Source organism: Dryobates pubescens, chromosome 3 (assembly GCF_014839835.1).
Source record: "Dryobates pubescens isolate bDryPub1 chromosome 3, bDryPub1.pri, whole genome shotgun sequence".
Classification (NCBI taxonomy): domain Eukaryota; kingdom Metazoa; phylum Chordata; class Aves; order Piciformes; family Picidae; genus Dryobates; species Dryobates pubescens.
This window is the reverse complement of record NC_071614.1, coordinates 47409759-47434958: the sequence shown is the minus strand read 5'-3', so window position 1 is coordinate 47434958 and position 25200 is coordinate 47409759. Positions and strand designations below refer to the sequence as shown.

At 44.7% G+C, this 25200-nt stretch overlaps 1 protein-coding gene across 1 annotated transcript in view; it reads left to right on the top strand.

The window, feature by feature from the left end:
* The window catches only part of ESF1 (ESF1 nucleolar pre-rRNA processing protein homolog), a 45453-nt gene extending 33703 nt beyond the window's left edge, over positions 1-11750 (top strand). Inside the window, exons 11-13 of the mRNA XM_009906895.2 lie at positions 8656-8723; positions 9872-10018; positions 11020-11750. Coding sequence (XP_009905197.2) covers positions 8656-8723; positions 9872-10018; positions 11020-11319 — 515 coding nt within the window. The 3' untranslated portion in view covers positions 11320-11750. The remainder of the gene's footprint in view (positions 1-8655; positions 8724-9871; positions 10019-11019) is intronic.
* The last annotated feature ends 13450 nt before the right edge of the window (positions 11751-25200 follow it).

Genomic DNA, 25200 nt, shown 5'->3' with positions numbered 1-25200 from the left:
GTCTGAAAAAATGTTTTCTCCTGTGTTATGTAAGAAAATCTGTGTCCTTGAGCATGTCAGCAGAGAGCAATTGTACCTGCAGATCTTTAAATCTTCTTGTCCATAATATAGATGGTAGGCTTTTAGTGTACATGGGGTCAATTGGGATCGTTAAATAGACATAAAGGTTAGGAAAGTGAGTTTTGTCTTCAAGATTACTGATAAGATACTAAGAAAGACAAGGAAAACTGTGGTTAACCCTGGACAAGTTTTAAAGGGAGAGTGCAGTGGCTGGCGGAGAGCCAGCTGACATTTTAATGATGATTGCAGAGCACAGCTTCATCTGGCTTTCAGCAAGTTCACCAAGAACAGCCTCTGTCTCATAGCTGGGGTTGCTTTTAAGCACAGCTAGCTTACATAGTTGGAGAAAATGGGTTACAATGGCAGGCTGTAGCTCTGCCATTTTCATATTTAGGTTACAGGCAGCAATAACTTGAATTTTTTACAGGCCTTCCACAATTTCCCTGAAAGATAGACATTTCTCCTTAAATTGACTGTCAGATGATCTTGGATTATGCTGGAAAACCATATGACAGGATATGTTTGTAGGCTCAGGTGGAGTGGTGCAGAAACTGTGAGGATGTTGGGGGTTTGTAGTGACGTATTTGCTCCCATGCTGGATTCACTTGTTGACTGCAATGTGTGTGGGTCTTGCGTAAGTTAGTTTTTGACAACGTGAAGCAATTGAAGAGGAGGCAAGAGTGTAAGGAGATGTTAGACAAAGGGCCTAACAAATTTGAGTGCTGTGAAGGGAAAACTGGAATTTATGGGAATTATGCTTGAGTGTGCTCATCAGGCTTGTCTTGTTCCTGAAAACTGATTGTGAAGCAGGTAGTGATTCCTGCATTGCAGTTACAACATCTTGGGAGAGGCGAGGTAAAGCAAATTCTTTGTGTCTACTATGCCCAAAGAGGGTGCAGGACACAGGTGTTTGCAAATTAGCACTCCTGAAATACATGACAGTGCTTGCTTTGCCTAAAGTTTTACTGTGTGCACAATCCCTAACATGGCTTTTCAATACTACCATGGGCTAAAATGTCAAATGCTGCATATACAGGAGTCTTGATGTTGCTTTTCAGAAGCTTGATTCTAGTCAAGAAAAAAAATCATTGGTCAGTTTTGGTTTACTTCAGGGCAGATGGGCAGAGTCCAAGGGCATGAGATTGAACACATCCAAGTGCCAGGTTCTGCACATTGGCCACAACAACCCCATGCAGAGCTACAGGCTGGGGTCAGAGTGGCTGGACAGCAGTCAGGTAGAAAGGGACCTGGGGGTGCTGGTTGATGGTAGGCTGGACATGAGCCTGCAGTGTGCCCAGGCAGCCAGGAGGGCCAATGGCATCCTGGCCTGCATCAGGAACAGTGTGGCCAGCAGGAGCAGGGAGGTCATTCTGCCCCTGTACACTGCACTGGTTAGGCCGCACCTTGAGTACTGTGTCCAGTTCTGGGCTCCTCAGTTTAGGAAGGAGGTTGACTTGCTGGAAGGTGTCCAGAAAAGGGCAACAAGGTTGGTGAGGGGCTTGGAGCACAAGCCCTATGAGGAGAGGCTGAGGGAGCTGGGGTTGCTTAGCCTGGAGGAGACTCAGGGGTGACCTTATTGCTCTCTACAACTACCTGAAGGGGGGTTGTAGTGAGGCGGAGGTTGGTCTCTTCTCCCAGGCAACCAGTACCAGAACAAGAGGGCACGGTCTCAGGCTGCGTCAGGGGAGGTTTAGGCTGGAGGTTAGGAGGAAGTTTTACACAGAGAGAGTGATTGCCCACTGGAATGGGCTGCCTGAGGAGGTGGTGGGGTCGCCGTCGCTGGGGGTGTTCAGGGCGAGGCTTGACAGGATGCTTGGTTGCATGGTTTAGTTGATTGGGTAGTGTTGGATGATAGGTTGGACATGATGATCTCGAAGGTCTCTTCCAACCTGGTTAATTCTATTCTATTCTATTCTATATTGTGTAAAGAAGTGGTGTAAAACTTGGATTTGGCTTGACCAGTTTCAGTCTTCATGCATCTTTCCTGTGGGGTTTCTGAAAATGTTCACATAAACCAGAATGAATTTTGTAGCTTAATCTGCTGGAAGATCAGTAACTGAATAGTGTAATTGGTTATTAACCTGAGAGCAATGTCCTGCTTTTTGACTGAATAGTTTCTAAATCCTTTGGACTATTAAACATAATTTCTGTTGATCCCCCTTTGAAGAAAAAAGCTACATGGCTTTATACATTATTAGAACTCCTATCTGTTCCAAACCATTTGATACCTTCTTATGATCTAATTTATGATGTATGGAATTGATAGCTTTTTAATTCAGGGAGGTTGCATGGACATAAGAGGTTAACAGTGTGAAATATGAGTATAGTTGTAGAACCTGTACTTGGAAGATAAAAGTCTTAACAGTATTATTGTTTCAGGTACTGTGTCCTTGCTAGGCTTTTGAGACTGACTTTCAAGCTTGTGAGTAAGACAGATAAGAGGACTTGCAAGAGGTGTTTTTGATCTAGGGTCAGTCTTTGTATTTGAAGTCTCAATGTCTCAATTGATGTGCAAAATGAGTGCTGCAAATTCTTGAGCTTTAAAAAAAGGAAAAAGGGCTGAATGTCACCTCAAGGGGGAACTGCAGCAGAAGTTAGAGGCTTTCCTCACTGGCTGGTGGCAGGTATCAGTTCTGCATAGCATTTGAAGACAAGTATCTACTGCTGTAGGGTGGAACAAACGATTAAAAAATGGCTGTGGGGATTAGGTGCTAGGAAAAAATACAAGGTTTTGTAATCTGTTTATGAAAGACTCACCATTTACACTCATAAATGTAAAAAATTAGGGGGAGAAGGCTTCCAGAATGTATGAGGGAAAGAGGACTGCGTCAGTAGTGTGTAGAAAGACAGAAAATGATGCACTTGTGAGTTCTGAAACCAAGTGGCTTTTAGTATGATGCAACATTTTCAGTGCTAAGAGTGATTGAGGTCCCAAGCTGGGTTTATTAACTGTATAGTAAGAAATAAAGTTCGTTTGGTTTATTTATTTATTTTCATGGAAAAGAGCTTAGTTTGATACTAGCTTCACATTCACCCCCATCTGCAGCCACAGAAATCTTTGAAGGTCTAAAGATAAGCTGCCTTCACTTCTGTGATTGTAGATGCAGTGAAGGAGGAGGGAAGATCACTCAAGAAGCCTTTCTTTGAGGAATAGGTGGAAGACTAAGAGGTTTATTGATACAACTTCTAGAGTAATTGTCTCTAACTCTGTGCCCTGGTTTCCTTTTCCGTAGCTTAGCCAGTTCTGGGAAGATACAAAAGATGTCATAGTTGTTGAAGTCTTACAGAAGACATTTATTTCTCCCCTCTACACACTAACATAAATTGTGTAATAATAGGTAACAGTATCATATCTGAGTCTGATTTTCCTGCACGTTTTCTGGAACTTCTAAATCAACAGTTCAGTTCTTGAGCTGATCACATTGTGTTTGTGGACAGTTTATTTGGTGGTGATGGTGGTGGTTTGTTTCTTCTTTGAGAAGAAAAAAGAGGAACCATCTGATTTGCCTAAAGCAAATCAGTCCCCATCAACCATCAGGACTAGTACCATAAAGAAAAAGAGGGTAATTGTTCTTGGTGACTCTCTCCTGAGGGGAACAGAGGTCCTATATGTTGCCCTGACCCATCCCACAGGGATGTCTGCTGCCTACCTGAGGCCTGGATTAGGGACATCACCAGGAGACTACCAAAGCTAATCCAGCCCTCTGACTATTACCCATTGCTGGTAATCCAAGCTGGCAGCGACAAAATTGGTAAGGGCACCAGGACAATCAAAAAGGAATTCAAGGCCCTCAAATGATTGATGGGGCAGGAGCTTAAGGTGTGTTCTGCTCAGTTCCCTCAGTGGCAGGGGTGTACACTGAAAGGAACAGGACAACCCATGTCATCAGCAAATGGCTCAAGGGATGGTGCCAGCAGTGGAATTTTGGGTTCTTTGATCAAGGGGCAACTTTTACTGTACCCGACCTGATGGACCTAGATGGGCTGAATCTATCTAGAAAGGGCAAGAGGGCTCTAAGCACTAGAGTTGGCAGGGCTCATTGGGAGGGCTCTAAACTAGGTTTGAAGCAGGTGAGTGATGAAACTAGTCTCTCTGGAGAGGAGAGAGAGGGACATAAACTTAAATTAGTGGAGAAATCAGCAGCCCAGCTGAAGTGCATGTACACCAATGCATGCAGTATGGGTAACAAACAAGCAGAACTGGAAGTCTTGGTTCACCAGGAAAACTATGACATAGTTGCCATTACAAAAACATGGTGGGATGACTCACAAAATTGGAGTACTGCACTGGATGGTTACAAGCTCTTTAGGTGAGACAGGCAAGGGAGGAGGAGGGGTGGCTCTGTATGTTAGGGAATCTCCTGATGCCACGGAACTTGAGGTAGAGGATGAAAGGATTGAGTGCATGTGGGTGAAAATCAGAGGGAGGGCTAACAAAACTGACATCCTGGTTGGAGTATGTTACAGACCACCCAACCAGGATGAAGAGGTTAATGAATTATTCTATAAGAAGCTGGAGGCTGTCCCAAGATCACCAGAGCTTGTCCTTGTGGGTGACTTTAACCTGCCAGACATCTGCTGGGAACTTAGAGAGGAGGCAGTACAGAAGGTTCTTAGCGTGTATGGAGGACAGCTTCTTGAAGCAGCTGTTATGTGAGCCTACCAGGGGTCAGGCCCTGCTTGACCTGCTGTTCTCAAATAGAGAAGGGCTGGTGGGAGATGTGATGATGGGATGCTGTCTAGGGTGAAGCAACCAGGAGATTGTGGAGTTTTCAATATGCAGGGAAATAAGGAGGAGCAGTAACAGAACCCTTTCTTTCTTCTGGAGGGCAGACTTCAGCTTATTTAAGCAACTAATTTGGAGAGTACCCTGAGTAGCAGCCCTCAAGAACAAAGGGGTCCAGGATAATTGGACCTCCTTTAAACAGGAACTCTTGAAGGCACAGGAACTGGCTGTGCCCATGTGCCAAAGATGAGCTGCCGGGGAAGACGACCAGCCTGGATGGGCCAGCAGCTCTTGAAGGAATTAAGGGGAAAAAAGAGGATGTATTGCCTTCGGAAAGGGGAGGAGGCAACTCCTGATACATTTAAGGATGTTGTTAGATCATGTAGGAGAAAAATTAGGAGAAGCAAAAGCCCAGTTGGAACTCAAGCTGGCCACTGCTGTGAAAGACAGTAAAAAGCATTTTTATCAATATATTAATGCTAAAAAGAGGGGCAAGGAGAAACTACACTCTGTTGGAGTGGGAGGGGAGTATTGTACCTAAAGAAAAGGCTGAGGTTCTAAATACCTTATTTGCCTCCATTTTCAACAGTAAGGCATGAGGACCTCAGGATAACTGGCCTCCTGAACTGGTAGATGGGGTCAAGGAGCAGTGTAGTTCCCCTGAAATCCATGAGGAAGTAGTTAGGGACTTGCTGATCCACTTGGATACTCACAAGTCCATGGGACCGGATGGGATCCATCCTAGGGTGCTGAGAGAGCTGGCAGATGAGCTGGCCAAGCTGCTCTCCGTCATTTACCACTGGTCCTGGCTCACCGGAGAGGTCCCAGATGACTGGAAACTGGCCAGTGTGATGGCCATCCACAAGAAGGGCCAGATGGAGGAACCTGCAAACTACAGGCCTGTCAGCCTGACCTCAGTGCCAGGGAAAGATTATGGAGCAGATCATCTTGGGGGCAATCACTGCGCACCTGCAGGTTGGCCAAGGGATCAGGCTCAGCCATCATGGATTTAGGAAGGGCAGGTCCTGCCTTACAAACCCAATCTCCTTCTATGATCAGGTGACCTACCTGGTGGATGTGGGGCAGGCTGTGGATGTAGTCTACCTGGACTTCAGCAAGGCCTTTGACACTGTCCCCCACAGCAAACTCCTGGCCAAGCTGTCAGCTCGTGGCTTGGACAGCAGCACTCTGCACTGGGTTAGGAACTGGCTGGAGGGCTGAGCCCAGAGAGTGGTGGTGAATGGTGCCATATCCAGCTGGCAGCCAGTCACAAGTGGTGAACCCCAGGGATCAGTTTTGGGCCCCATGCTCTTTAATATCTTTAATGTTGATCTGGACGAGGGCATTGAGTCAGTCATCAGTAAATTTGCAGATGACACCAAGCTGGGGGCAGGAGTTGATCTGATAGAGGGTAGGAGGACTCTGCAGAGGGACCTCGACAGGCTGAACAGATGGGCAGAGTCCAAGGGCAGGAGATTGAACACATCCAAGTGCCGGGTTCTGCACATTGGCCACAACAACCCCATGCAGAGCTACAGGCTGGGGTCAGAGTGGCTGGAGAGCAGCCAGGCAGCAAGGGACCTGGGAGTACTGTTTGACAGCTGGCTGAATATGAGCCAGCAGTGTGCCCAGGTGGCCAAGAGGGCCAATGGCATCCTGGCCTGCATCAGGAATAGTGTGACCAGCAGGAGCAGGGAAGTCATTCTGCCCTGTACTGAGCATTGATTAGGCCACACCTTGAGTCCTGTGTCCATTTCTGGGCCCCTCAGTTTAAGAAGGATATTGAGACTCTTGAATGTGTCCAGAGAAGGGCAACAAGGCTGGTGAGAGGTCTCAAGCACAAGCCCTCTGAGGAGAGGCTGAGGGAGCTGGGGTTGTTTAGCCTGGAGAAGAAGAGGCTGAGGGGAGAACTTATTGCTCCCTACAACTACCTGAAGGGAGGTTGTAGCCAGGTGGGGGTTGGTCTCTTCTCCCAGGCAGCCAGCGCCAGAACAAGAAGACACAGTCTCAAGCTGTGCCAGGGGAAGTTTAGGCTTGAGGTGAGGAGAAAGTTCTTCACAGAAACAGTGATTTGCCATTGGATTTGGCTGCCCAGGGAGGTGGTGGAGTCACCATCCCTGGAGGTGTTCACAAAGGATTGGACGTGGCACTTGAAGCCATGATTTAGTTGGTCATGAGGTGTTAAGTAATAGGTTGGACTTGATGATCTCTGAAGTCTTTTCCAACCTTGTTGTTTCTGTGATTATAGAAATCCATTGCTGGCTTTGAATCCATTTAGAAATAGTCAAGGGAGGGGAAAAAATTGTTCTTCAAGACACATGTCCTATTCCAGAGTGTACTTAGTGATATGACCTGACATTTTTCTGGCATGTTTGTATTTCTAGTCTGACTAAAAATCAGGTTTAACAAAATGGAGCCAAGTATCTTCCTTAAGAATACCCCCAGTGGACTGTAGTAAATTGCCTGGAAATGTAATTCCAAGCTCAAAGCAAAGTATGTGGTTCAAGTCAGGAACCTTCTATTTTTCCTTCTCCTTCTTGATTGAAGTCTGCAGGCATTCCAGAGAGAATAATGTCTGTTATGTATGATTTATAAATGAGTCTGTTTTCATTAAAAGTTACATTCAACTAATGTCTTATGCTGTTGCTATTCATTATGTCTGTCTAATCAGGCCTGTTTATCTAAAGTAAATTCTAAGAGACTAAGAGAGTTTCATCAGAAGAATATTCAGTCAGAACAGAATCAATCACATTTTCAGTGTTGTGATTCTCTTCAGGTCTTTCCCCACCCCCACCCCCAGGGGTTTCACACCTTGAGTACTGTGTCCAGTTCTGGGCCCCTCAGTTTAAGAAGGACATTGAAACACTTGAGCGTGTCCAGAGAAGGGCAGCAAGGCTGGGGAGAGGCCTTGAGCACAGCCCTATGAGGAGAGGCTGAGGGAGCTGGGATTGTTTAGCCTGAAGAAGAGAAGGCTCAGGGGTGACCTCATTGCCCTCTACAACTACCTGAAAGGTGGTTGTAGACAGGAAGGGGTTGGTCTCTTCTCCCAGGCAACCAGCACCAGAACAAGGGGACACAGTCTCAAGCTGTGCCAGGGGAGGTTTAGACTCGAGGTGAGGAGAAAGTTCTTCACTGAGCGAGTCATTCGTCATTGGAATGGGCTGCCCAGGGAGGTGGTGGAGTCACCGTCCCTGGAGGCGTTCAAGGGGAGATTGGACGTGGCACTTGGTGCCATGGTCTAGTCGTGAGGTCTGTTGGGACAGGTTGGGCTTGATGATCCTTGGGGTCTCTTCCAACCTTAGTTATACTGTGATACTGTGATACAGTGCTAGCACAGTTCTTTTTTTACTGATAAACTCTTACTCAGGGGACCAACTTGTATTGTGGATACAGGGAAGAGGTGCACATTGGCTATTTCTGTTAAAGCCTTTACTGTATTTTCTACTTCAGTAGAAAGAATGAGCTACTTGAGAACTGCAGGACACTTCAAATACATTTATGAGGATATAGAATCATTCATCTTTAAAACACCCTGAGAATGGGGGAATGTCATATGTTGCCTGCACTTTTGTGGTATCTCTCTGTTGCTCTGCAAAAAAAAACAAACCACTTTTTTTCTGTTCTTTTTTTGATGAGTTGCTTATGCTATTTGAATATTGTTGTGTCCTTAAATGGAACAAATATTCAACAAGTTGTTTTTTTTTGCTTCATGTCTCGTTGGATTTTCAGAACTTCTCAGCCATTTCCCACATCATTTGAGTATTGATTACAAGAAAATGAGATGCACTTAAGAGGTTCTATTCATAGTTAAATAAAGATCTCATGCATAGGCTTGAATAAATGTGTGTATGTCCTGTGTTTGCACTTAGGTTTAAAGAAGAAGCCAGAATCAGTTGAAAGTACCTCAGAAGATGAAGGTGAAGTTGAGAAACGGAAGGTAAAGTGGTTTAAAATGTTAAGAATAACTGAAAGCTGCAGAATTCAGGCAATGCAACATTTTTTAGGTGTTTGTGAGTGGAACTACTGAATTCCATAGGATGACAGTCATGAAAATGTATGGGTTTGAGAACTTTAGAGCAAAAATTACCAGAGAATGGGAGATGGTCCATGCCGTAGCATTTTAAGATTATGCCAGGATATCATTGTCATTATAGAGGACACAGTCTCAGGCTGCGCCGGGGGAGGTTCAGGCTGGATGTTAGGAAAAAGTTCTATACAGAAAGAGTGATTGCCCATGGGAATGGGCTGCCTGGGGAGGTGGTGGAGTCGCCATCACTGGAGGTTTTTAGGAGAAGACTTGATGGGGTGCTTGGTGCCGTGGGTTAGATGTTTGGGTGGTGTTGGATTGGTTGCTGGGTTGGACGCGATGATCTTGAAGGTCTCTTCCAACCTGGTTTATTCTATGTATATTCTATGTATATTCTAACTTGCTTCTATGTATAGTTGAACACAGCTCAACAGAGTTAAGTAACACTGAAACGTGAGGGCACGGAAGCCATGCTGGTTGAGCTGGTAGTCCCTCTAGTTTAAAGCTATCCTGGCATGTTTGTGTGTTGGGCAGTGATGAACATACACTATGATCATCAGCATTGTATAAAACATCCATGTGTTCAAGCCTTGTCCTGTTGCCTTGTAACTGTGAAGACTGAATTGTTTGCAATTCCATGTTTGCTTCTCATTCTTTCGCATGAGAAGTTACCTCCATTTATTACTTTAATATATGTGGGAATTTTTTCCTCTCTCTGAGTATCACTATAAAATTGTATCCATTCTGGATTTCCAAGTTATGGTGTACAATGTTCATATTAGATTATCAGCCTGTTTCAAAGTTGGATGTGGGCATTTTGTGTTTATTTTTTATCTAATAAAAAGGAAATTGCCTATTGTATTTCCTGTTACATCTCAATATGATAAAGAGTGTTGTTATGGATTGTGGTGGGTACCTCAAACGGTCACATGGATGAAGTACTACCCTGACAACCCTATCTCAACTCAGAGGCATGTAGAGTTACACAGATTTTATCAGTAAGATGCAATACTTTTCATAAAATCTTAATTACTGTATGCTTTTTTATTTTGTAACAGGCTGAAATGGCCCTACTTATGATGGATGATGAGGATGATACAAGAAAACATTTCAATTATAAAAAGATTGTAGAACAACAGAATTTGAGCAAGAAGAAAAAGAAGCTGCTAATGAAAAAGAAAGAATTACTAGAAGATGATTTCCAGGTAATGGTGTACTCCTGACGTTGGGCTCTGCTAGAACCTTTATTAATACCAATTATTTTCAGGTCAAACTGTGTGGTTTCATATCCTTCTTCTCTCTTAGTCCATCTGAAGGAGAAGAACTAGTTCACAGAATCCCAAAATAGTAGTGTTCTAAGAGACCTCTAGGGATCATCTAGTCCAGCCCCCCCTACTAAAGTAGGGTCATTTAGATCAGGTTGTACACTGAACACTCCCAGGCAAGTTTTGAAAGTCTCAAGATAAGGAGGCTCCACAACCTATCTGGGCAGCCTATTCCAGTGCTCCATCACCCTCAAAGAAGTTTTTCCTTATCTTTAGAGGCAACTTCCCATGGTTTAGTTTACAGCTGTTGCCCCTTGTCCTATCACTGGGCACCACTGAAAAGAGTCTGGACCCATTCTCTTAACAACTGCCTTTCAGATATTGATAAGTATTGATAAGATCCATTCTCAGTCTTTTCTGAGCTAAACAGCCCCAGTCTCTCAGCCTTCCTACATAAGAGAGATGCTCCAGTCCCCTCATCATCTTTGTAGCCTTCGAAGATTGACCATTTCTGGGAGCTGGAGGCGGTGTTCAAAAACCAAGAAGTATTCTGATACGATGTTGAAGGTTACAGACTCGAACTCTGTGTAAAATAATGAGGTACTATTGGTAAGGCCTTGTACAACTCATTGCCTAAAACACACATTGGTGTGTTTGTTCTGATTTTTATTCACAGCTCATTTCATCCTGGTCATTCTCAACAATAAACCTTTCCTTGCTCTGCTGACAGGCATACACAGGATTTGTACAAGCATTCACTTGTCTGTTTTACTTGTAGTGTATCTTCTGGCTCTCTACTTCATGTTCATCAGGATTTTGTAGCTGGAGCCATTCCAGGAACAGTGAACAATCTCATGAGCAGCTCATATTTTACTGTGCTAAAAAGCTTTGCTGTTGTGGGTAAAGGTTAACTAAAATAAATAATCCTTTTCTGCCTTCAGATAAATGTCGCTGATACAAGATTCCAAGCCATGTTCACTTCTCCCCTGTTTAATTTGGATCCTTCAGATCCAAATTTCAAGAAGACAAAAGCAGTAGAAAAGATCTTGGAAGAAAAAGCTCGACGAAGAGAGGGAAAGGATCAGGATGTTAAGAAGGCAAGCAAGGATCAAGAGAACAAAGTGGCAAAGAAAGGAGAGGTTGCCAAAAAGGCCATAGATCCTGCTTTATCAATGCTAATAAAATCTGTCAAAAATAAAACTGAAGAATTTCAGGCAAGGAAAAAGCAGAAATTCAAATAACTGAACTTTTTTTTTCCTCAGACATTACTTAATGCTCAATTCTTTCAATTGGTGACATCTGTTGAAGTTACTAGGGCTAGCTTTGGTTCCTATCCAACATGACCCAACAAATCTCTTAATTATGGTGGTGAGATTTTGGAGTAACTGAGGTAATAATCACCCTTTTCTTCTGCTACAACAAATACTGTTTTGTACTATTCTTGAAAATCTACGCCTTCAAAACATGTAAGTAAGGAACTGATGGCTTGGGGAACTTTTTGTATGTATCATGCTGTCTCTTAAAGACTACACAAGTGCTGAGAAAGGCTACAAAAAGTAGTCATAATTATTGATTGTATTTATAAATAAGAAAAACACTTCTGCAGAGGGTTATTGCTGGGACTATGAGTGGTTTTAATGTTTTTAATGTTACAGAGAATCATCCCTGTTAATAAAGAGAAGAGTAATACAGCTGAAAATGGACCAAAGGTTTGGATACGTGGTTTTCTATATTTTTAAAAGATCACCTATATGTTTCAGAAATTTCTCCTTTAAATACTTGAAGACTTCCTGGATAGTAGAGTTGATTAATGGAAATACTGCCATTTAGAAGTATTTCATCAATATGTATGGGAAATAAATGGCTTCCATTTGCCTAGAGGAATCTGGGGCACTGAGCTGTTTTCTTAATTCTACACCTAAATGAATTTATGTCAGAATTAAAGTTTCTGATATTAATACATAGAATACATAGAATAAACCAGGTTGGAAGAGACCTTCAAGATCATCACGTCCAACCCATCAACCAATCCAACACCACCCAAACAACTAACCCACAGCACCAAGCACCCCATCAAGTCTTCTCCTGAAAACCTCCAGTGATGGCGACTCCACCACCTCCCCAGGCAGCCCATTCCAATGGGCAATCACTCTTTCTGTATAGAACTTTTTCCTAACATCCAGCCTGAACCTCCCCTGGCGCAGCCTGAGACTGTGTCCTCTTGTTCTGGTACTGGCTGCCTGGGAGAAGAGACCAACATCTGTCTGTCTACAACCTCCCTTCAGGTAGTTGTAGAGAGTAATAAGGTCACCCCTGAGTCTCCTCCAGGCTAAGCAACCCCAGCTCCCTCAGCTTCTCCTCGTAGGGCTTATGTTCCAAACCCCTCACCAACTTTGTTAATCCTGCATTCCCATCAACCTGTTGACCTGCTGTTCTCCAATAGGGAAGGGCTGGTGGGAGATGTGGCCGTGGGAGGCTGCCTAGGGTGCAGTGACCACGAGATAGTGAAGTTTTCAATCTGCAGGGAGATAGGGAGGAGCACCAACAGAACCTTCACCTTGGACTGCAGGAGGGCAAACTTTAGCCTCTTTAAGAAACTTATTTGTAAAGTTCCCTGGGTACCAACCCTCATGAACCGAGGGGTCCAGGAGGGTTGGAGCTACTTCAAACAGGAGCTCTTGAAGGCACAGGAACTGGCGGTCCCCATGTGCAGAAAGATGAGCCGGCGGGGAAGGCGACCGGCCTGGATGGACAAGCAGCTCCTGAAGGAATTAAGGGAAAAAAAGAGGCTGTGTCACCTTTGGAAGGAGGGGAAGGCTTCTCGAGGTGTGTTCAAGGAAGTGGTTAGATTGTGTAGGAATAAAATTAGAGAGGCAAAGGCCCAGTTGGAACTGAAGCTGAACACCTCTGTCAAAGACAATAAAAAGCATTTTTACAAATATATCAACACTAAAAAGAAGGGCAAGAAGAACCTGCACTCCTTACAGGACCTGGAGGGGAACACTGTGACTGAAGATGAGGAAAAGGCTGAGGTCCTGAACGCCTTCTTTGCCTCAATGTTTAACAGCAAGGTAGGAGTCCAGGATGAGTGGCCTCCTGAGCTGGGTAATAGGGTCGGGGAGCAGTGTGATGCCCTGGAAATCCATGAGGAATTAGTTCGGGACCTGCTGAGCCACTTTGACGCCCAAGAGTCCACGGGACCGGATGGGATCCATCCTAGGGTGCTGAGAGAGCTGGCAGATGAGCTGGCCAAGCCGCTCTCCATCATTTTCCTCCAGTCCTGGCTCACTGGAGAGGTCCCAGATGACTGGAAACTGGCCAGTGTGGTCCCCATCCACAAGAAGGGACGGATGGAGGAACCTGGAAACTACAGACCAGTCAGCCTGACCTCAGTGCCAGGGAAAGTGATGGAGCAGATTATCCTGGCGGCAATAACTGCGCACCTGAAGGATGGCCAAGGGCTCAGGTCCAGCCATCATGGATTTAGGAGGGGCAGGTCCTGCCTCTCCAACCTGATCTCCTTCTATGATCAGGTGACCCGTCTGGTGGACGTGGGGAGGCCTGTGGATGTAGTCTATCTGGACTTCAGCAAGGCCTTTGACACCGTCCCCCACAGTAAACTGCTGGCTAAGCTGTCAGCTCGTGGTTTGGACCGCAACACTCTGTGCTGGGTTAGGAACTGGCTGGAGGGCCGAGCCCAGAGAGTGGTGGTGAATGGTGCCACAGCCAGCTGGCAGCCAGGCACCAGTGGCGTCCCTCAGGGATCAGTGCTGGGCCCCATCCTCTTTAACATCTTCACTGATGATCTGGATGAGGGGGTTGAGTCAGTCATCAGCAAGTTTGCAGATGACACCAAGTTGGGAACAGATGTTGGTCAGTTAGAGGGTAGAAAGGCTCTGCAGAGGGACCTCGACCGACTGGACAGATGGGCAGAGTCCAATGGGATGGCATTTAACAAGTCCAAGTGCCGGGTGCTGCACTTTGGCCACGGCAACCCCATGCAGAGCTACAGGCTGGGGTCAGAGTGGCTGGAGAGCTGCCAAACAGAGAGGGACCTGAGGGTGCTGATTGATACCCGCCTAAACATGAGCCCGCAGTGTGCCCAGGTGGCCAAGAGGGCCAATGGCATCCTGGCCTGTATGAGGAATAGTGTGGCCAGCAGGAGCAGGGAGGTCATTGTACCCCTGTACTCTGCATTGGTTAGGCCACACCTTGAGTCCTGTGTCCAGTTCTGGGCCCCTCAGTTTAAGAAGGACATCGAGACACTTGAGCGTGTCCAGAGAAGGTCAACAAGGCTGGGGAGAGGCCTTGAGCACAAGCCCTATGAGGAGAGGCTGAGGGAGCTGGGATTGTTTAGCGTGGAGAAGAGAAGGCTCAGGGGTGACCTCATTGCCCTCTACAACTACCTGAAAGGTGGTTGTAGCCAGGAAGGGGTTGGTCTCCCAGGCAACCAGCACCAGAACAAGGGGACACAGTCTCAAGCTGTGCCAGGGGAGGTTTAGACTCGAAGTGAAGAGAAAGTTCTTCACTGAGCGAGTCGTTTGTCATTGGAATGGGCTGCCCAGGGAGGTGGTGGAGTCACCGTCCCTGGAGGTGTTCAGGAGGAGATTGGACGTGGCACTTGGTGCCATGGTCTAGTTGTGGGGTCTACCGAGACAGGTTGGACTCGATGATCCTTGGGGTCTCTTCCAACGTTAGTTATACTGTGATACTATGATAATTATCCAATGTCTTTCAGCAGGGCAAGTGATAAAATTCAAACAAACAATAAAAAAAGAAAAAAGTCAAAGGCAGAGCTATACAATGCAATTGGCATTAGTGTCAGTGATTACAGTATCAATGGTGCAAGGAAAATACAGTAGGTAGAAAAGGAGCTTTCTTCTCTAGAGTGTGAGGCTTGACTTGTCTTTAAGTTTTGGGTTGGGGCCACTTCTAACTTCATCCCAAGCCTTGTGCTAGTCCCAGACCCAACCCCAACACTGCCCACCCCAGTCCCAGCCCTGCCCACCTCAGCTGTGGCCCAGTTCCAGTGCTACCTCCTGCCCAGTCCCAGCCCTACCCAACCCAGTGTTTGCTCTGTCAGCTCTTATGGAAATTCAAGGTTGAAGACTTGAGAAATGGAGCTTAAAGGTAAATTGCAGTTCTAAAGAAGTATTAATTTCTGTGATATTCTGCTAATTTAAGCAAAGACTTCTATGAAAACAGGAGTTAGAAACTACAGATAATCAAAACTAGGGTTGTGAAGTATCTATATCCTAATATGTAAAGATCACTGAGACAGGTAGCATGAGAGGCTGTTTACCTAATGTCCAAAATAAACAAAGTCATTAAGGGCTGCAATATAGCAATACAGGTAGACTTGGGTTTTGCAAGACCTCTTTGCAATGATGTGCCTGAGGAACAAAGACTTTGAACGTCCTAAATGTAATTGCTCTCCATAAACATTTGAATATCACATTAATTTCCAAGTAGCTTACAGAAAAAGTTGAGATACTACAGTCTTTAGTACACAACTGATCTACCTTCTGTGGCTTCTTAGCCTTTCAAGCAACATAGCAGGGCCCAACACAACCATGTTTTGCAGTTTGAACTGATCAACTGTGAGAGGGAACAAGGAGAACTTGTACTTGGAAGTCACGGCAAGACAAAACACAGAAAAATGGGAAAGCAGACTTTGACAGGGCTTTTAACTCTTGGCTGAAAAGATTCTTTACTTTGTGGTAATGTGTATTGGGTATCATGTGAATGCTTAATGCATTGTAATTGTGTCTAATCAAATGTTCTTTTTGATGTTGATGATGATTCGTTCTCAAGTTGCTGAGTCCTGAGGGGAAATGTTGATTGGGAAGAACTAGGATCTGTCCCAGCATGCATCTTAGACAGGAAGTTTTTGGTCTGTTTATAAAATGATCAGATCTAAATCATCTTTTTTTCCTTCTTCCCCCCCCCCCCCTTTCCCTTTCTTTTTAAGAGACCACGTTATTAATTACTAATTGCTAATGGCTCAAAGCCCATCACCTAATCTCCATAATTTCAGAACAATGCTAACAAAATCTGAAGTGATTTCTTTCTCTGTTTCCAGCAGAAGCATGTTTCAGAAATCTGAGAAGAAGTGGTCATGTCTAAAGTAGCATTCCGTACAATCAATTGCATTTGGTGTAAACAAAAAGGACCCCTTTGACCACCTCATCCTTTTAAACATGAAAAAAACAGATCTAGAAGTTCCAACATCTGAACTTCAAAATGTGATTTTGTTTTCCCCTTTCACTAAATGTCCTGTAACCAGCAGAAGCGATGGCAACTGTATGAAGTAACACATTAAAAACTAGGCCTGTAAAAAAATGGGACAGAAATATTTTTTCTAGCAACTTACAGAGGTCTGGTACAAAATAGATTGTCTCCAAGTTGGCAGCTGTCAGAGCTCATGCTAGAGTGTAAGCCAGATATTTAAAGATCTAATATTACATGTGGAAATCACAAGAGGGTTTGATTTATTTAAAAATCGAGAAAGATGAGACAGAGATGAAGAGCCACATATGTTTTCTGTTATTCCTTCCTTCTGAAAATTAAATGTCTTATTTCCAATTAATAACAAGCTGGCTTTTTGTTCTTTTCATTTTAGTAGCGTTCAAAAATAACAGTAAGTCGTGATGGCACTTCAGTAGCAAACAAAACCAACCCAAATGCTATTAAAACAAGTAAGTCTTAGAAACTTTTATATCATGAAAGCTGGAGTCATTAGGTTTTGCCCTTGTCTGAAATGATGAGTTAAATCTCAGTTCAATCGAACTTCAATCTCAGTTTCTTAGCTGTAATAAGAACAATATAAGTTAGTTCTGATGGCATATTAATTTTTGTGATTTCATAGAACATTTTACAAACCCACAACCTTCCAAATGTAAAAAGATGCATTTTTATGCACGGGGCTGTGTTACTGTACTCCTGTAAAAAGCAAGACAAGGTGGCAGAAAGGTCTACTCTGGTTTTATTCTGTGCTTGATATGTGGTGTTACAAATGGGAATATTTTTGTTGGGGTTCTGGATCCTCCTAGATTCATGTCACTTAAGGCCATTATTACTTTATATCCTCCTCATCACTGGCACATGAGTAATCCCTGCTCAGTCCTGTTCCAGCTCTGTGTTTCAGCTATACAAGACTACACAGGTTTGAAACAACATTGCTTCTAGCCTCCAGTGAGCTCCCTGGCAAACCCTGCTCCTGTCCCATTTTCAGGAACACCCGAGCCATAGGCAGGTTGCCACATTTTCATGGGCAAATGCTCTTGGACGGCATCCCATGCCCTCCTTGGCACTGCCCAAAACCCCTGGACTTGCGCCAAAATCCTTCCTAAGGCACTTAGACCTTTTTCATATCTGTTGGGCAAGGAGGGAGAGAAGGGTAGGAACTGAGGCAGGTAGGGTTTGTATTGACTTCTGACAGCATGAGCCAAAGATGGATGTTGTAAGTCTGAACAGAAAAGCTGCCTGTTGCAGTTAACGACGTGTGTGGCTGAACCTCAGTGCTCTCAGGAGTTGGCTGTATGTCCATGGAAAATGTAAGTCTGAACATAAATGGTTACCAAAAGGAGTAAGAATAACAAAGTGACTGTCTTAGGATGGCTGCAATTCTTACAGGTGCTTAAGAATTAAAATCATTTCTATGGAGCATAAAACCCCCTAGCATAATCTAGTTCCCTTCCTTGTTCTCTAACCTCCTTAGGTTAATGCCTAGGAACTCAAAGAGGGAGTGGGTGCCCGAGCTGCTCCAAGCATGGATGCCTTGGGTTTTCAGCGGATTTTGGAACAGGGCAGGGCAACCTGAGCTGTTGATCCTTTTCATTAAAGAGATCTGCAAAAGTACTGACCAACCAGCAAGTGTCTGTGTGCTACATAAGGCCATCTTTGGAGTTTACCGAGTCAAAGCACTGGTTAGGCTGCACCTCAAGTCCTGTGTCCAGTTCTGGGCCCCTCAGTTTAGGAAGGATATTGACTTGCTGGAACGAGTCCAGAGAAAGGCAACGAAGTTGGTGAGGGGTTTGGAACATAAGCCCTATGAGGAGAGGCTGAGGGAGCTGGGGTTGCTTAGCCTGGAGAGGAGGAGACTCAGGGGTGACCTTATTACTCTCTACAACTACCTGAAGGGAGGTTGTAGACAGACGGATGTTGGTCTCTTCTCCCAGGCAGCCAGTACCAGAACAAGGGGACACAGTCTCAGGCTGCACCAGGGGAGGTTTAGGCTGGATGTTAGGAAAAAGTTCTATACAGAAAGAGTGATTGCCCATTGGAATGGGCTGCCTGGGGAGGTGGTGGAATTGCCATCATTGGAGGTGTTCAGGAGGAGACTTGATGGGGTGCTTGGTGCCATGGGTTAGTTGTTTAGGTGGGTTGGATTGGTTGATGGGTTGGACGCGATGATCTTGAAGGTCTCTTCCAACCTGGTTTATTCTATGTATTCTATGTATTTTCTGCCTGTTTCAAAAAGGTGATACTTTGCTGTAAAAGGGATGCTGCATGAGGTGATGGCTACAGAACTACTTGCAGCACACTTGTATTAACATAGAAACAGGTGTAGCAGACCAATGATGCATAAAAGGAGTATAAATCTATCACTAAAGCGATCTAGTTTTCTTAAGAGACCCAAAACATATGTTTGAGAGCAAAGCAAGTTGCCTTGCTCAGAAAAGGTGCATTTGTCCCAGAATGGCTGCACTACTTTGCTCTAAGTCAAATTTTCAGGAAGGCAAAAGGTACAACATACAGAAGAAGGGTAACAATAATGAACCTAAATTCATGTATTAAAAGAGATGTAGTTTAAAAATGCAAATTCTGTCCTAAAATAAATCTGCATTCTCTTCTGTACCAATCTCAACCTTTCTAAAACATGAATATGCTGATAGTGATCATGAGCTAATCTGAGGGATTGTGGGAGACTAAATGTTGTCTCTCTTGATGTGACTCAACAAATATAAAATCACCTTTGTTGCTTGATCAGACAATAGCTGATGTGCATTGGGCAGATGCCACTGGACAACTCTCTGGAAAGTACATAGATAAAAATTGCTCACCAGACTGCAGCTGTCTTGAAATAATGGGCAGAGGCCACTGCTATCTGGCCGTTGCTATACTCTCTGGAATATGCATATTCACCACCTGGACTCACACCTGAAAACTGAGCAACTACTGGCTCAGGAGAAGGAAAACACAGAAGAAGGAAAAGACCTGGACAATGCCACTGAGAAGGAAAACATGAGAGAAGGAAAAGACCGGGGCAATGCTGCTCTGAAGAAAAATGGAGAGAATACCAGGAGAGAAAAAAATGACAGAGACATCACCATGTAGCCTGGAAGAAGCAGACCAAGAGGAACCCTCTCTCCGTGTCCTAAGTTCTGCTTGCTACAACTCACGGAGCTGAAGAGGCTGCTAAGAGGACAGCACAGCCAACAAGGATGACCTCTCCTCTACAGCCAAAGCTGCAGCACCCTTTCTCCACAGACCCAAACTGTCTTGGGGGGTGAGTGGTGTGGTAATATCATAGAATAGAATCATAGAATCAGTCAGGGTTGGAAGGGACCACAAGGATCAACTAGTTCCAATCCCCCTGCCATGGGCAGGGACACCACACTAGATCAGGCTGGCCAGAGCCTCATGCAGCCTGGTTTTAAACAACTCCAGGCATGGGGCCTCAACCACCTCCCTGGACAACCCATTCCAGGGCTTCACCACTCTCACGGTTAAGAACTTCTTTCTCACGTCCAGTCTGAATCTCCCCACCTCCAGCTTCATTCCATTCCCCCTAGTCCTATCACTACCTGATATCCTGAGATGTCCCTCCCCAGCCTTCTTGTAGGCCCCCTTCAGATACTGGAAGGCCACAATAAGGTCACCTTGGAGCCTTCTCTTCTCCAGACTGAACAGCCCCAACTCTTTCAGTCTGTCCTCATAGGAGAGGTGCTCCAGCCCTCTGATCATCCTCGTGGCCCTTCTCTGGACATGTTCCAGCATGTCCATATCCCTCTTGTAATAGGGGCTCCAGAACTGGAAGCAGTACTCCAGGTGGGGTCTCACTTCCTCTTCTCTTTCTCACTCTCTATTCTCTCTCTCCTTCTGATCCTTCTACTTTATTTGTGTAATAAATAGTCTAGCTGTTGATATTTTGGCCTTGTTTGTGCCTCTAATTTCATAACACAGGAATATTCAAAAGAACTGAGTCTCTTTCCCTCTCTGGACCGAGACAGGGATGAGACTGGATTATCTTCTCATTTTACATCCTGAAGATCAAACCTTCCCCAGTAAGGGAATGATTCTGCTAATTGTCCTTAAAGATTCATAGTGAAATCGGTTATCCTGCTCTCTTGATATTGAAACTGGATTGATATCAGAGAATTTGAAGAGGAGGATGTTGTGAAGACTGCCCTACTGAAATTGTATCACATCTTCAGTGTAATAAACCAGCCTGGGTTTGGACTAAACGATTACCCACAGAGAGCTGCAAAAAGCAACCATGCAGGTCAAAACCCATAAAAATAATGAGATGATAAAACTTGTGGGGAAAACCTAGTCCAGGATTTATTTAGTCATCAACTTGGCCTGTTCTACCAAAATATGTACTTTTAATTGTCATATTTAAATCTGAACCGCACTTTGTGTGGGTGCGAAGAGAAATGATCTCTGACTCCAAAAGCCACTGTTCTGTGAGTCCTGGCTTCCCACTGGTTGATGGCAAGATGACCATCCTGCTGAAATGGCCAGTATATACACTCAGTAGGCATAAAACTCACTGGAAGGAATAAAGACAAAACCTTGCAGGTACTAGTGGCTATTTTGGAAATAGCTGATGAATGCACATTTGAAGTTTCATTTCTCAAAAGTCCTGTGTCTTATGATTTGGCCCCCATCTGGTTACAACTGTGAAAGCTGGCTGAGAGAAGTCTGCAATCACACTGAGTTAGAGTTTTTTGAGATGCAATGGAACGAGTGTTGGAAATAATCGTGTGTGGGTGTTGAGCAGCCAGGAGTATGTGGAATGCTATTTAGACAGGTCCAGGATGCTGGAGTATTTGCCTCATGTGAAGTGGCTCACTATCTGGAAAACACATTATTTTACTGGCTGGAAGTCAAAAAAGGGGCCTCTTCATATGCAGAGGAAACAAGCACGCTAAAGAAGACTGCAGACTTATTTATGCTACCTGCAATGATCAGTTAGTCTTTCAGGGAGATTAATAATGTGTTATCTGAGTAGATTGATTCCAGCCTTCACAAACAGCCTTCAGATGGTGTTCTCCTTTTGTGTTGCAATTGTTCAGACAACAGTTCCTATTCATATTTATTGGTGCATTCACCTTTTCTTTTCACTATACAACTGAGCTGCAAAATTCCTAACTAATCAGGAATGATTGATACAGTGCTGTATTTCCACGGGCTTGCCTGGGTGGTTTTATTTGTTTGGTTGGTTTTGTTTACATGTGACCACTTCCCAGACCATTTCTTTGTCAAAGTGTTACAGTTGTCTCAGATTGATTGTGGGTCAAAAATACTGGAAAGTCCAGCAGCCTTGAAGATGCTGAGAGGACAGGAGCATCTCTTTTACAAGAGGCTGAGAGACCTGGGGCTGAAAGGGAATCTTATCAACACTTTTCAATATTTAAAGCGTGGCTGTCAAGAGGATGGGGCCAGTCTCTTTTCGGTGGTGCCCAGTGACAATAAATAAAAATGCTTCCATTAATTTTCATATTGCCCACTTTTTCTTTCAAAGACCAGCCTTAATTTTTTTTTTAATGATGCAAAAAAAGTCAAGAACAAAATGCAAATCTGCTTGCTTCAACACACATTTTTGGCACACAAAAATGTGGCTTATGGAGATCAGTTTTTGTTTTCCACGTTACCAGGTGCTTCCTCTTCTGTTGGATAAAACTACAAGGAAATAATGTGAAGTCCAAAAGCCTTAGAAAATGTTTTGCTTCCTTTCACAGATTTTAATGTGAGGTCCAAACCCCAGCTGCAAATTGCTCTGTTGCTGATTTTTTTTTTAAAGTCCTCAGTACTCTTCACAATGATGCTGAAGTGAACCAAGGATATTCCACAAAACATTTTTTTTTCCTCTTTTCCTTTTGGATGGCAATAGTTACATTTGAGCTAGGAAAATCTGATTTTTGGGGTAAGGGAGGGTGTTGTGTTGGAGTGTTGCAACACATTTGACTTCTGGCTGCAGCCTTTCTTTGACACACCATGCTGGCCACTAGCACCGCAGCTTTGATTTGACTTTGAGCATTCATCTCTCTGTTCTACAAGGTCTCACACACTTTATGCACACCCCCTAGCCCCATTTTCCCCTTTTCTGCCCACTTCTCATGTCTGTTGGCTAAGAAAGAGGCAGCACATGTGGCTGACCCTGAGGTACATATTTTGACTTGACCCTTCTGTCAAGCCTCCTTGAAGCTGGCCAGCAGGTTCAAATTACGAAGGCAGCCTGACAGACTGATGGATGGACACTGATCACAGAGACCAGCTTTCTTTAGCAGGGGAGGCTAAAAACATTGTCAATGTTTGGCCCTACACCATCCTCCAGGAGAACTAGATTTCAAATCCAAATGTCTGTTTTCACTTGATTTTTTTTTTATGGTTTTACTTGTCCCTTGCTGCTGGTGACAATTTCCACACTCGCCAAGTATTTCTTGGGTTTTCCTGGTTTCTGGTCCTTGCTTGTCTGTACATATGTGGTGCTACTCCAATAAAAAAAAAGGTGATCTCATTCTGTAAATCACTCCTCAACATACAGATTTGAAGCAAAAGGCTTCCTTTATTTCTTCTACAGAGTTTCCAGATGTGTTTTGATGCCTAGTTTTGGGTTTCCTCTATTTTTCATTGATAATCACAGATTTCTTCTTGCACTGTTTTGAATACTGACTCCATTAATTTTACTTCTTGATGTGATAAAGAGCTTATCTGCTGCTTTAAGTTTTTTATTGAATAAAAACTGCTCTTCAAGCCTAGAGGCTTCATCTCATTTGCTGTACTACAAATGCAAGTAAGACTAAATTACATTTGCACGATAATGATGGTAATCAGTGTAAATGATCTATTACGAGTTACTTGTTTTGAAATGTACTTTGACTAGTGAAATGAAATCAGCATCAGAGAAAAGCACTGTGGAGACTTGATTTGTAAAAATCCCCTTTATAGTTTGGCTGAAGCAGATGATTTCCTGACAGCTGGTCTGCCTAGAATGAATGATACTGTCCATTACGGACAGGAACAACCTTACTAGCTACAAGCTGTACTCACTTTTAGGAAAAGAAAAATGGGGAAGAGAATCTAGAGGCGTCAGGAGACTCTTTTATATAAAATACATTGTTAACACTTCTCACGCTGGAGACTGAACATGCGATCAGGGATAGTTCTTTAGTGTGTGGCCAGCAGGAGCAGGGAGGTCATTGTGCCCCTGTACTCTGCATTGGTTAGGCCACACCTTGAGTACTGTGTCCAGTTCTGGGCCCCTCAGTTTAGGAAGGACATCGAGACACTTCAGCGTGTCCAGAGAAGGGCAACAAGGCTGGGGAGAGGCCTTGAGCACAGCCCTATGAGGAGAGGCTGAGGGAGCTGGGATTGTTTAGCCTGGAGAAGAGAAGGATCAGGGGTGACCTCATTGCCCTCTACAACTACCTGAAGGGTGGTTGTAGACAGGAAGGGGTTGGTCTCTTCTCCCAGGCAACCAGCACCAGAACAAGGGGACACAGTCTCAAGCTGTGCCAGGGGAGGTTTAGACTCGAGGTGAGGAAAAAGTTCTTCACTGAGCGAGTCGTTCGTCATTGGAATGTGCTGCCCAGGGAGGTGGTGGAGTCACCGTCCCTGGAGGTGTTCAAGGGGAGATTGGACGTGGCACTTGGTGCCATGGTCTAGTCGTGAGGTCTGTTGGGACAGGTTGGACTTGATGATCCTTGGGGTCTCTTCCAACCTTAGTTATACTGTGATACTGTGAATTCTACAAAAAGAACAACCCTTGATCTTGTAAAACGTTGTTTCAACTTGAAAAAGCTGAGCTTTACAAATGAGAATTTGAGGCATAAGCCAAGATAAACGTACTCCACAATGTAAGGAAGTACATAACAACATCTGCTCTCTTTTCAGAGTCTTACAAAGCAGAGGCACAAGGGCTGCAAGCATAAAGACACTTTAGGAACTGTAGACAATGCAGACTCAGAGAATGGAAGTGCTACGGAGCTCATTCCCCAAACTAAGTTATGGTCATCTGAGCAGGTATCAAGGGAATAGGATATAGATATGGCTGCACTTACTCTTGGGAAGGTTAGAAAATGATACCAAGTCTTAACAGGAAAACAGGCAGAAATTAATAGGAACTTAGTATTTCTGTAACAGTATACAGGACTCCAACACCCATTGAAGCAGGAAGATGCAGAACAGCTGATGTGAATTTTTCCTGACAGCACTATTACCAAAAATATTTGTAGTCAGTAAATTTGGTTTGGTTCTAGGCACTTAGCAGAAGTAATTTTTCTGCCAGAAGCAAGGTAACACACAGGCCGTTATGCAGCTCCTCATAGAAAACGCATCTCAAGAGGCTGCACTAATTTTTTATTCAGATTTTGCACGTTGAAAACCGTCGTTTGTGACAGTATTATCGATAAGGAGGAAAATGAAGACGGCCCAAACGCCTACAAGCCCGGGAAAAAGCGGACGGACGCCAGCTGCTTCACTGACGGTACGTGCGCAGTTTCCACCTCGCACCCTCGGCTCCCCACAGCCACGGGCTTGGGTCGCCCAGCGCGCGCAGCGCCTTCATCGGCGCCTTCCCATTGCAGAGGCTGCGGGGAAGCCGCTGGCCGCTATCGCGCAGCCACCCCCTTGGAGCCACGTCGACCGGCGCCATCCCGCTCATAAGGCCTTCCCAGCCCCTGCACGAATGCACAGCACCCCGCTCTCCAGCTACAGCCACAAAACCCTCCCCCAGCCTAAGCATACCCCCGCAGCCGTGATTGGCCTTCCCAGGGCAAATGGCGCGGCAGTCCTCTTCCAAGCCGCCAACCGGCGCAACGCAATTTCCGGTCGTCTTGCCGGCTTCACCCAATCGGAGGGAGGCGGTGGGCGGGACGCCTCATCTTCACCGT